The sequence below is a fragment of the Atta colombica genome, unplaced genomic scaffold (genome assembly GCF_001594045.1).
Source record: "Atta colombica isolate Treedump-2 unplaced genomic scaffold, Acol1.0 scaffold111, whole genome shotgun sequence".
Lineage (NCBI taxonomy): Eukaryota > Metazoa > Arthropoda > Insecta > Hymenoptera > Formicidae > Atta > Atta colombica.
Window position 1 is genome coordinate 38,316 of NW_017259197.1, and position 13,133 is coordinate 51,448.

At 35.0% G+C, this 13,133-nt stretch overlaps 1 protein-coding gene across 1 annotated transcript in view; it reads right to left on the minus strand.

Annotated features, from left to right (window-relative positions):
• LOC108693953 (centrosome-associated protein 350-like) overlaps nucleotides 1-9,462 on the minus strand; it is a 12,184-nt gene extending 2,722 nt beyond the window's left edge. Inside the window, 9 exon segments of the mRNA XM_018203189.1 lie at nucleotides 1-3,781; nucleotides 3,921-4,087; nucleotides 4,330-4,493; nucleotides 4,765-6,237; nucleotides 6,309-6,526; nucleotides 6,612-7,123; nucleotides 7,196-7,427; nucleotides 7,506-9,260; nucleotides 9,331-9,462. The exon segment at nucleotides 1-3,781 is cut by the window's left edge and continues 1 nt beyond it. Coding sequence (XP_018058678.1) covers nucleotides 1-3,781; nucleotides 3,921-4,087; nucleotides 4,330-4,493; nucleotides 4,765-6,237; nucleotides 6,309-6,526; nucleotides 6,612-7,123; nucleotides 7,196-7,427; nucleotides 7,506-9,260; nucleotides 9,331-9,462 — 8,434 coding nt within the window.
• Nucleotides 9,463-13,133: the final 3,671 nt, after the last annotated feature.

A 13,133-nucleotide genomic window follows, 5' to 3' on the forward strand; every position in this document is an offset into this window, starting at 1 on the left:
TTAATTCGTAGATCATAGCTTCGATATCTTTCTCAGACGTGGTAACGATGGACGCAGAATGGAAATTAGTTTCCATATCGATGTTCTGATTCGTCGCTTTAGTGCTGCTTAATAGATCATCATCCAGAATATCAATATCCAACCGTGAGTCATTGAAATCTCTCGGCGAGTCCATCTCGATCTCGGATACTCCCCTTGGAGTATCACCGGCTTCGCTGGATTCGGACGAGCCATTTTGTTCCTGTAGTTGCGAGACTCTCTCGCGTAGTTCATATATAATCTGAGACTTGTCGTCCTCGTCCAATTTCAAAGGAATCATTTTTCTCTTCTCAGATAAGCCGTCCGAGTCACTAGCTTCTACCGATTGCTCGTCCTGCAATTTTGCTCTTTCTAAAAATCGATCCTTTGTTGCGTCCACTTTGGAAGATTCTTCCTTGAGCTTCCCCGTTGTTTTATTCATCTCGGGAAATGAGCTATCATCCCCCGCAGAAATCTCTGTGCCCAGGACTTCGCTAATCTCTTCCATGGCACTTGGCGCGTTTTGGGCATTCTTCTCGTTGTTATGCGAATTGCTTACAGAATCGAACGATGATTTCTGCGAGATTTCGTCTAGTATTCTCAATACGTCCTCTGATTTATGGATAGTTTGATATCTCTCCGGCAAATTAGTAGATTTTTTCGTGATGCCTACCTTTGAAAGGTTATCTTTATCTAGAATTTCAGACACCTCGAGACTTTCCTCGGAGATGTCTTCGTATTCTGGATCTTTCAATATGTCGAATGTTTTGTTGATATTTTCAATTACTGGTGCGTCTGATATCACGGCCTCGTTATTCTTCTCGACTGTATCATTCGTAATCTCTTCTTTAGTTTGTTCAGTCGTAGACACAGCATCGTCTATTATCTTATGAGAATCGCGTGATATAACAGTTTTTTCCACAACATCCAATCCACTCACAACAACTTCCACTAAATTGTCTAACTGTTCGCCATCCGAGCTATCTTGTTCCGAGATTGATTCTAAACATTCTTTTATCTCTACAGGTATGTCTTTGTTTTCTTCCACAGTATGTTCATTCTTGTCCTCGTACGTGATGGATTCCTCTTCTTCTGCCAATTCGACTTTGGCATCAATTTCAGATAATGCGTTATTCTCGGCGCTACCTGAATCCAATTCCGTGATTATAATTTCTTGTACTTCCAATACTGCTTCGCATAGACTTTCTTCATTATCAATTTCCACACATAAATTTACATTTACGGCAGATTTATCATCAGGCTCGTCGATTTTCCGTAACGAAGTATCTATTATTTCCTCATGATTACTATCTTTGTTATTTTTACAGATATTCTCTGAGATTACATTACTTTCGCTTACATCTTCTACAATTGTTTCTTTTTGCATTTTATTATTTAACAATGAAATATCTGAAACTGCCTTAGTTTGATTATCTACATTCAGATCAATATCATATAAGAATCCTTTAAAACGACTATCCACATTCCTATCATTTTCTACAATATCCTTAACTCTGTCTAATAATTCAGCCATAGAATCAGAGATTTCGTTATCGAACTCTTCTTTAGAAATACTTTTTTCTTTATCATTTTCTCTAGCGATTATGTCCAGTATATCGTCAAGTTCATCGTTATTTCTTGCATAAGTTTGTGCTAATGCATCGTTAAACGTAACGTCCTGTACTGCGACATTTGTAGATTCTCCCTTTGGAAGAAAATCTGACACGTCGCTTATTAAAATGCTTTCTGCTTCTTGATTTGTTATATCATCAACACATGATACAGTTTTTTCCAAGGAATTATTCAAAGTATCATCCAAGCCTTTTGAATTCTCGAATTTTTCACGTTTTTTAGTGCTAATATCATCTTGCGGCACTTCGAACGAATCGGACGTCGTCCAATCATTTTTATCCTTAGAAATATCCGCACTGACCATACGTGATCGATTTTCATCAATGTTAGATGTAAGTGCTATTGAATTTGTGATACTATCGAGCACTTCTATTTGAATATTTTCACCAAGGTTCTCTAATATCCTCACATCCACGACATCAATTTTGACTTCTGCCTCGGGAATAATATTCCTTGATGATTTCAAATCCTTACCGGCAAGAACATGCGAGCTTTGACTTGAAATTAAACTAGGTGTGCTCCAGGAACCTTGCGATATACTTTCCTTTGAACGGTGACCAGCGATGATGGGAGATTGCACTGATGCAGTATTAAAATGTTCGGAAAGTTTCAGAGAATGTATTTCTTCCGCTTGAGATTTTACAAAGCCTTTTTCAATTATTGCTTCATTCAACTCATTTTGTTTATTTATATTTTTTTTCGAATCATCAATAATTTGAGTTGCTGTATTCTTCACAAAATCAAGACTTTTTCTACTTTCTGATACTTTGGAAAGGATTTCAGAAATCGATTTTATATCGAGTTCGGAGGCCAAATCATTTAGCAATTCTTCGTTTCTGCTTTTTTCTAATATTGAATTGTCTTCACTTGCAATTTTAAGATGTTGTGACAGTACAGATTTCTCTATTTCATTCATAATTTCTCGGCTTTTGGCTTCGTAATCGATTTCATGAGATGAATTGGAAATGGTAGGTGCTTCTTTCGGGATCATTGCCGATATTTCATTATTTATTTTGTCCAATATGTATTTATCATGGCTCAAATCATTGGAAGATATTGATTTTCTATTATTTAACGATATGGACAGAGATTCCGTATCGATTTCCTTCTCGGGTGACAGTGCTTGCTGTTCCTCATTTTCAGTATCAATTGCTTCACTAAAAACTGATTTAGATATTATCTCTGATATATCTTGCGATGTATTCTTTTCATCGTTATTTGTTTTGGACTTCTCATTCGATTCGTTACTTAAACGCGACATTATTTCTGAAAGCGCCTTTATATCCTTTTCGATAGAACTTATATCTTCGCTTAAATTTTTATTATTTAATTGCAGAAAATCTAACTTTCTCGAATAAGTAAGTATGCTGGAATCAGTAATACGCGCAACATTTTCAGTAGAACGCTCAGATTTGCTCGGAATAGATTTAGAATATTCAATGTTTGTTATTTCCGGAATCTCGGAATCTCGGAAGTCGGATAGTATTGTGGAAGTCTTTGGTTGAGATTGATTGATATCAATAATTAATCTATCATCTGCCGATTCAGTGTTAATAGTACTGTGATCTTCCTGCGATGTTGTTTGCACCGTACTAGCATTCGTTTCAACCTCTTCTGTATCGTGCAATACACTAGTTTGTTTCATATCAACAGAAGTGGATTCTCTAGTTTGCCTTTTAGAAAAAGCATATTTTTCAGAACGTGCATCATTCGAAGTCGATGACGCTGAAGGTATTGTTTGAATTTTTTCGTATACTTCTGTCGATGTATAATCGTCCAAAATAGTTCGAACGTTATTGTGAGAATCTATAGTATCTTTTAATTCTAAAGCGTTCTTAATATCCGCGAATTTTGTAGGTTTTTGCAAATTATCCCTTTCGTGCTTATCATCATATGTTATTGTTACGATTCTCGATAAGTCCTGTCGATTTCTCGTTAACAGGAGATCAGATTCAGATCTGGATCTTAATAAATCGCTACTTTTGTAGATGTCTTGTATCCTTTTAAGCGGTATTTCAGGTACTTTAAAGTCAGCTAATGATTTTGGTTCTATAGCTAATTTGTCAATTTCTTTGATATCTTTTTTCGATTCCAACTTTTTACGCATCTCATGGATGGTCGTGTCATATTTCTGTCATAACATAAACAGAAGTTTCAAGTTATAATAATAATCAAATAATTATACACACACACACACACACACACACACACACACACACACACACACACACACACACACACACAAAACACACACACACACACATACTTACTTTGATTTGATTTAATAGATTTGCTTCCAAAGCACGTAGCTGTTTCTTCGCTTGCTTTTTTGCTTCTCTTTTTAGACGCGTCATTTCAAGACGTCGTTCCGCTAATTTCTCAGTAAGAACTCCTATCCTTCCTTCGACATCGCTCGTATCAGACGACAGAGTGGTATCTATGAAAGAATACAGACGTCTCTCTGATCGTGATCAGAGTTTGAAATTATGCAAAAAGCTACATTTAATTAATATTTAATAAAATAACGATTTGTCATGATTATTATAATATCCGCAAAGAAACTTGAAACTCATTTGTTTTGAATTCATAGTTACAATTTAATATAAAATTTATTGAAAAGAACTATCATACATTATGATGCAAGTTAATTGGTCTTTTATATAAGTGTATTTATATTACCTCCTTGCTGACCCAAATTAGATGCTGTTGCAACGAGATTAAATGCTGCCTGCTCCATACGAGTAACACGGTCCTCTTCTGCTCGTAATTTTGCATGCCACGCCATCCACTCTTTGACGCAGTTCTTACGTGATGCAAGTGCGGTTTCGCGTGCGTTCAAAATTCTAAAGAGAATAGAAGAAAATGTACAGTTTCAAGAATATGCATGTGCATACTATACGGATTGCCTTTGCAGAGAATCTATTTTTACAATGCTTTACTCGATGTGGCGTGGAGATGTGCACAGTTTATTATTAGACTTTCCAGCGCACGACTTTAGTGATTCAACATTTTATTAACGGAACACACGTGTATCGTGTCAAATAACAGTTTTCGAACAATATTAAAGTAGAAAAGAAAAAAATGTGATAAATGAATATATACACGTGCACTTACCGTTCAAATTCTCTGTCTTGAGACCTAACAACTATGGATTTCGAGAGATTTTTCTCACTTTCCTCGGAACTATGATGGGAAACGGCAAAAGTACTAATATGAGATATTGATGCATTTTGAGTATCTCGCTCGATTCTGGGAAGACTGTCATCATTCTCAAGTTTTTTGTTCGAAGTTTGAGTGGATCCGTTTTCCTTATTCTCATTTGTTATTTCGCTCGATAATTTCGAACTTTTATCTTTGACAGCTTTCGAATGCGAATGTTTCTTAACGAATGCCTGAAGCGAAGTTTGGCTTTCATTAACATCTAATTCGCCCAAGATTGAACTTTCTTTGTTGTTAATTAACTGAAGCAGTAATTCATTCTTCACTTTCGTTCCTTTATCATGATGCTTGACAAATTCCTCAAATATATGAGAGCTTGATTTGGATCCTAATATATTTTCCGTTGATATACTGGAAGATGATTTCGTTTTCTGATACTTAGAATTTTTACGTTTGGAACTTGTTTTTAGCTCGGTATTATATTGCGACTTTTTAGAAATGTCTCTATCGCTCGTGACAAATTTGTCAATCTTCTTAGAATTCTTACTAGTACTTGTCTGTGATATTTCGGAGATTTGTGACTGCGTCGTTTTTGAAACTGTGTCTTGGGCTATTGTGTTGATCTCTTCTTCTATAGATTCACTATTGGTGGTTACAGCATTAGAAGTTAATTCTTTCTCCTTTGCAACTGTCATAGTTTGTATGGAAGGCTCTGATAATTGCGATAGTTTTGAATGTTTAGACATCACTTCTGCTAATGATGATCTCTTAGACAACTCTTCTACTAACGTATCAGATTCGGATTTTACATTTTCAGGTACTGATGCATCTACTTCTGGTCTCGATGATTGCGATAATCTGATCTGATCTTGATTTTCCAAGAGCCGAATATTTATCATCATAGGATGGCCTTGCTTTATTTTCGACTCCATGTCCAACCTCTGATTTTGCTTCTGCAGTAAAACATCTGCTCTGGGCATTTTTTCTTCGTATTTTCGAGACCTCAATTCATATTTCAATAAATCGCTTTTCTTTTGTAACTGTATGGGGCTTTTCTCTTGCTCTTTATTCTCAGCTACTAAGTCATCGGGTTTTGCCGCGGATGTATTGCTTTCTTCGCCTAAATTTATAAATACGTTGGACTTCAACCAATCAAATTTAGATGTGTCGCTCTCAGATGCATGAAGGCGTGTGTCCATCTGACCATGCTGAGATTTATCCGAATCAATCAAAGAGCTCATAGAGCTATTACTGCGTATATCGTAACCCTTCATAGGACCTGATAATCTTCTCGGCGATTGACTGTCTGCGGTCCTCTTTAATTTCGTTAAGATATTCTTCGTTGACATTTGCAAATTGAACATGTCCCTCTGTTTTTGCAACATACGTTTCCGTTCTTGACTTGTAATTTCGTATAATAATTTTAATCTGTCAATAAACAGAAAAATTTAACATAATAAATAAAAAATATAATATATAGTCACATAAATGTCGCTTACCTTTGAATTTCATCTTTTTCTTGTTGTAGTTTTAGAAGAAGAGCTCTTTGTTTTTTTCTCAAGGAACGGGCGTCTTGTCCAGTATCTTTCATTACGCGTTTTTGCTCTTCCAATTCCACCAATTTTTTAGTTTTGTCATTTAATGTTTTTTCACGAAATTTGAATAACTCTTCGATTTGATAACTTCGTTGATTCTCGTCTCTTAAGAGTCGTGCTATCTGTAAAAGAAAGTATAAAAAAATATCCAATTAATATACACAATTACAAATACAAGCATAGGTGCATATATTTATAATGAATTACCTCTGAACCTATATATTGATTAAACGAACACGTTACACCTCGAGTTGAGATACTAATTTCAGTTCCGGTTTCTGTTTTAATAGACGAGGTAGTTTCATGCAAACTAATCTCCGACATGGTTCTTATTCTGCTGGGTACCGATGCCTGCTCTATTTGATCTAAATCTTCGAATTGTTCAGCCGAATCCAAGAACAGTTGGGGAACTTTGTTTTCTCTCAAAAATGGTTCGTACACGTTTTCTCTGTCACGGATCTCTATCAATCTATTTTGCGCGTTCCGTTCGTCCGCGGATATATCCGTTTGGGTCGCTATATCGTTTACCGTTTGCGTTTGTACCTCCGCCACTTTAACCCCCACTGTTTTATTAAACTTTCCATAATTAAATCCATAACCAGATTCATCAACATTGCCTTGGTTTGGGATATAATGCTCTCTATTGAAATGCGTTTCATCGCTTGATTTTCGAGATTCGGCGATGTCTTTTTTTACATAATCAATTGAATTCCATGTTGCTGTAAGAAAAATTTCGAATGTGTTTAATATAATATATTTATACATAATTCCACTAACAATGGATTTCTTACTTTTTTCAACAGCATCATTATTAATTACTGCAGCTGCACAATCCTCTACAATTTGTACGATTTTTTCTTCATCTTTTTCATCGGCTTTCTGTGAATTCTTTTGTTCTTGCATCTCACATTTAGAATTGTACAAACATTTTTCAACATCCATTACTTGTCGGAGGGACTCATTGTAAGAATCGTAAAGATGTAGTTCTGCCTGAAACTGCATATGCAAAGCTGTTGGATGTAGCTGAAATTCCAATGTATTTTTATTTTACTAAAATCGTACTATTGTAAATGAACAAACGACAATGTATTTATTACTTACCAATTGTACTTCATCTTGTTCCTCCTCAGATTTTATTGCTGGCTTGTATTTTGAGCATCTTGCATCTACTTCCGAATCACTGCTCTGCGTCAAATATCTCCTTCGTTTAGATCTGAGTATAAGATTCATTTTTTCTGGTGTCATTAAATTATGAAATTCTGGTTGAGAATAACCGGCTCTGAGAGAGATTCTTCTAGAATCAAACAATGCCTCTGGCAGTGTAGTATCATCCACATCGTTTGAATCATCGTTAGTAATGGTTTTTTTAGTTGTAATAATGTTTTGGGAACACGATTCCTCATCTTTTTTAACGCTTGTGCTTGCAGATTGTGTCACGGAATGTTCTGTATATTTAAAATTCTCTGAAGTTTTAGTTGATCTAGCAGAATTAATATTCTGTTTATTTTCTATAGCTGCTTCGATATCTTTACTTTTTGATGACTGTGTAGAACTTGTAGGATATGCACTTATTCGACTTCTGGAACTATTTGTTTCAGACATAAATTCAATATCTTCTGATTGCTCTGAATTGACACTGTGTAGTTTATCTTCGCCTTTATTAGTTAATATTTTATTTTTATCAGATATTCTTTTCGTTTGCTCCTTATAGATAGTATTTAATTTGTCTTGTTTCAATAGTCTATCTGAATCAGATTTATGTTTCAGATCTTCTATTTCAGATTTTTGCTTTAAAAAATAGTGACTTATGTCTTTAGATTTATTTTCAGTGCTAGATAAAACGCCCATATTATCTCTCAATGTAACTTTATCTAGCGCTTTCCAAGGTGGAATAATTGGTGATTCATTACTAGATATTCGAATTTTAGATTCCGGAAGATTGTCTTTTGTTAATTCTACAGACTGTGCATTAAAGGACCTCTGTCTTTTCTCATTATCCTTTTTAACACTAGACGATACGAAACTTTTATCTTTTGATTTTACTGACAAAATGTCATTAACTTTTGTAACATGGAATGGTCTATCATTTTTTGGTAATTTTAAATTGCTTATATCACTGGTATCTTTTCTAGAGATGTGTCTTGGACTTCGACTACGTTTTACTTGGTCTTGCATGGATTCATCCCTCTTTGCACACGAAGAGTCATCCTTTTTCATCCTCTTGGATCTGTTTTCCTTCTCTCTGGAATTGTCTCTAACATGATCCTTCTTCTTACTTAAATTAGACGTTATAGAGACATTTGGTGCTTTCAATGGTTCTATGCTTTCGCAATTAATAAATGACGATCCATCTGAGGAGAAATCTAATTTTCTCTGTACTCTTTCACCAGTTCTTAGGCTTTTGTCAGATCTATCATGTGCAAATTCTTTTGTAGCTATTTCAGACTTTGCTGAAGACAGCTCCTTTGAAACAGAATTCTCTCTGCTGGAGAAATCCAGCGCTTTTGGAGAAATTTTTAGATCGGGTACTTTCAGTGGTTTAATGAAGTCCATTTTTTGTATAATTTGATTTTGTGCAGTCAAATTTTGTGTACTAGTTGCTTTCAGTATCGAAGAAGTCAAACTGTTTTTTGCTTGAGAATTTGACTCACGTACTTTACCGCAGATATCAGAATGCTCTTCTAAAGCGAGTTTCTGTTTTACTGCACTAATAAATGTAAAAGGATATGGCTGTACAGGATAATAGGATATCAAATTTTTTAAGCTCTTTATGCCAATTGCAGGCAATTGCAAATCAGCTGATTGCTTTTCGAAAGTCTTCTGTTGCGCCTCGAGTTCTCGGGTAATCTGTGCTGCCTACAATGAAAATGCCATATGGAATTTTATATATTTACAAGCAAAAAGATAACAAGTAAAAATCACTCACAGCAGCAGAGGTCTCAGCGCGTTTGGCAATAACATCTGGATCTGAGAAGAACACATATTTCTTTTTATCAATGGATTCTTCCTTCTGGCTACTACTCTTCATATTCTCATTCTTGTACTATATAGATAACATCCCATAAAATTACCATATTATCATCCATGTTCCTCATAAATATACAATTACAGTGGAATGCCTGAATACAATACAAAAAATATAATTAGTAGACAAAATATTTTCTTAATATTTTTAAAAAAAATTTATCTTTAATGAAAAAATCTCATTATTTACAATAATACTATTTAACTGCAAATCTTGCAAAAATTGAAAAATTCATAAATCATTATAAAATCGACTATATTTTATAACCTTTATTATTTTACAGTACTCCATTGATATGTTCTTATTCATGTACTAATTGCTTATATAAACTTGGAATACTCAAATAAAAGATATTTTCTTAATAATATAAATTATATTTTTATGCTTAATCAAATAATTTATCATTTGCAATAATTGCACTAATTATATTAGGTGTGAGAAAAAGTTCATGGCGTTTTTCCTATTAGATGGCATTAAAAAAACGAACTTTTTCCCACACCTAATAAGTCTTACTCTCTAACTACAATAGAGTATTCTTGAATACTCCACTATTTTATAATGTTATATCTTTATTTATTTATGTTTTAATGACTTATACAAGTTTGGTATATATGTAAAAGATATTTTAACAATATAAAACAACAAATTATATTGAATCAAATAATAATCATCATTGTTGCGAAGGTGCTGTTTAATTGTAAATTTTGTAATCAAAGTTGAGTATTTAGAAATTAATTGCTTTACAATATTTACAAAAAAATTTTGTTCTATTTTTTTTAACAATATAAAATATATCTTTATATTTATAAACAATAATTTAATCATTTGTAACAATCCTTATTGTTAATCATTTTACAATTAAAATTGAATTTATGAATCAATTATTTCACTGTGTTAATAAATATACTCTACTGCCTTATTCATTTATGTTCTAATGACATACACAAGCTTGAAATATCTAAGTAAAAAACATAATATATCTTTAATTATGTTTAATAAAATAATTTCACTATTTAAGAGTAAATTAGACTGAAATTATAATTAATCTACATTAATAGATTAACTTTAATCTGTTGGTAGATCATAAAAATAGACATTAGTCTGTATCAGAATTGAAGATTCATGTAATCAGAGCGAAATCATTTTACAATTTTTACAATAAACGTGCTCATTTATATTCCAGCTTACGTTCTATCTTAAATACCTAAACATAATGATCAAAAGATAAACCTAATTAAGGCATCCAACAACAGGTGAATGATTCTCCTTGATCCAATGTTTGCTCAACGATAAGGGCAAGGTAAACGTGACATCTTCACGAAAAACGGTAATCACGCACTCACACCAACTCACACAGTCATATACGCGCACACCACACGTATTAGTATACACCGATTAGCGGCGCCGTAGTTTAAAGATCTGTGATTAGCAGATGTACTAGATAGAGAGCGATAGGATCTCATAGAATCTACGGCTGACGATTCCAGATCTTACCACAAGCGTCCCGCAGAAGTGTCTGCGTCGCGCGGCGTTCCCTTTTCACCACTCTTCACCGAACATCAATTCCACGTATGCGTTGATACGCATACGGAATACCGCGTGCGTACGAAAGCGGAGAGAAGGGGTACCGCACGCTCTCGAGCAGTTTGCCACAACGACCGTTTGTAAACCACGATCACGTGGTACAGACGTCGGGTACGTTCGTCGATCGCTCGCTCGCGATTGAACATGGCAGCGTGCTGCGTGTACATACGCGCGCACGAACCGACGAGCGTAATCGATAGCGACGACGCGTGGCGTGAATCCCTGCAATCCTGTGAACGCCGAAGAAACGTTTACAATTCCATGTTCAGCTCCATGCTCACTGATACGCATTCCGTTCTCCGTCACGCTATCGCTATTTCGTCACAGCAGCTACACATGTTTACGCATGTTTACCATATGTTTAAACGCACGTTTCGACGTTTTTAACAATACCGCAAAATTTCTTCTTTTATCTCTTTCATGTATATGTACTTTCTTTGTACTTCACAGGTGCCTTCATTAGGCGGCCGTTCCATTTCATCAGCCGAAATTTACAGCGAAACGAAACAATGAGACCACAATTGCAGAAAAGAAAGCACAGTAAAGACTTATACAATAGGCAACAGGGAATGACGGTTGTCCAATCAGAACTCTGGGATATAATATCGAACTTACATACCAGAACTCTTGGACGGCTCGTTATTCACAGTTGCATGTGCCTATTGTGTTTGAGTCTTAAGTTTTGTTCGCGTCGCATGCTCCAACATGCTCCTGTCATAGTTCTTACTCATTCTAATGAGGGCCTTGAAGTGAGTAAGAGCTATGACAGGAGCATATTGGATCATGCGATGCGAATAAACCTTTAATGCAGAGTTGTGATTGGTCGTGCTGTTCCGTTCCGTTGTAAATTTCCACTAATGGAACGACGATCTTAGGCCGAGTTCATACCGCAAGTTCTGATTGGCTTCCGCTTTTCCGTTTTCCGCTTTTCCGTCAAGATGTGAATCTAGCCTTAAGCTGCTTTTTCATGCTGACATTCAACGCTCATTTTCAGCGTCAACATGAAAATGCAGCTTTATGTCCAGATAACTTTAGGAGCTTTCCAGCAAGAGGCACAAATTGACACAAGAATCATTTTGTCCTTGTTCAATAGTAAGAAACAAAGACGGAATAATTTTTGTGTCGATTTGTGCCTCTGCTGGAAAGCTTTATTGTGCACTTTTGCTATAGTATACGTGACGTAAACTATACACATACACTATAGACTTGACTATTGCAATTTGCACATTGGACACGACAACTTGACGAGTGATATTCAATAAAAGCTCTGATTTACATTGTCACGTGCAAAAAGACAAAAATTTCATTAGTCGCATTCGGTGAACTTAACAGTTAAGTATTCGCTGTTATTGGTGTATTTTTTTAGGTCATCTAATCAAAATTTTAGATTTGGAAGAATACATCAATGGCTGCGTTTAATAGACTTGACAGTTGAGTGAGCGCTCGCTGCTATTAATGTATTCTTCTAGATCTAAAATCTAGTTCGACGATCTGAAAGAATAATCAATAGCAGCGAGTACTTACTCAACTGTTGAGTCTGTCGAACACAGCCATTGATATCGCTCGTCGCTATAAATAATAAATATATTTGTTTTACTTCAATTTATTGCACCACGAGCACTATTTGCGAGAGTAAAGAGTCATTTTATTGCAACTCGGTGCAATAATAAGTTGAAATGAAATATTTGTTTCACTTTAATTTATTGCACTGTGTATACCAATTCAGAAAGTGCAATAAAAAAATAGATCTCAGAAATAAAAAAAATAGACTTAACAAGAGGTTTGTTCTTTTTAACTAAAGTTCCTGCATGGTTCATTTTTTTCCCTTTTTTTTCATGTTGGAGAGAAAAAGAAACATCATAAATCGTGCAAAAAGTTCGGCTAAAAAGAACAGGATCAATCAAAGGGTCAGCAAAGCTGCTTTTTCTACTGAACGCAGCCAAATTCTACTGAATATCGTACGCAATGTGAATTCAGTATAATTGATTCCCTGTTCTTTTCAACGTATGTACAACTTTTTATGAACTTCGGAACGCTTCAGTGCTCCGACAGCAACGCCATCGAGCAAACTCAGCAAAACATTTAGACCGTTTAAATTCAAAAAGCTAACGGCATGCGTT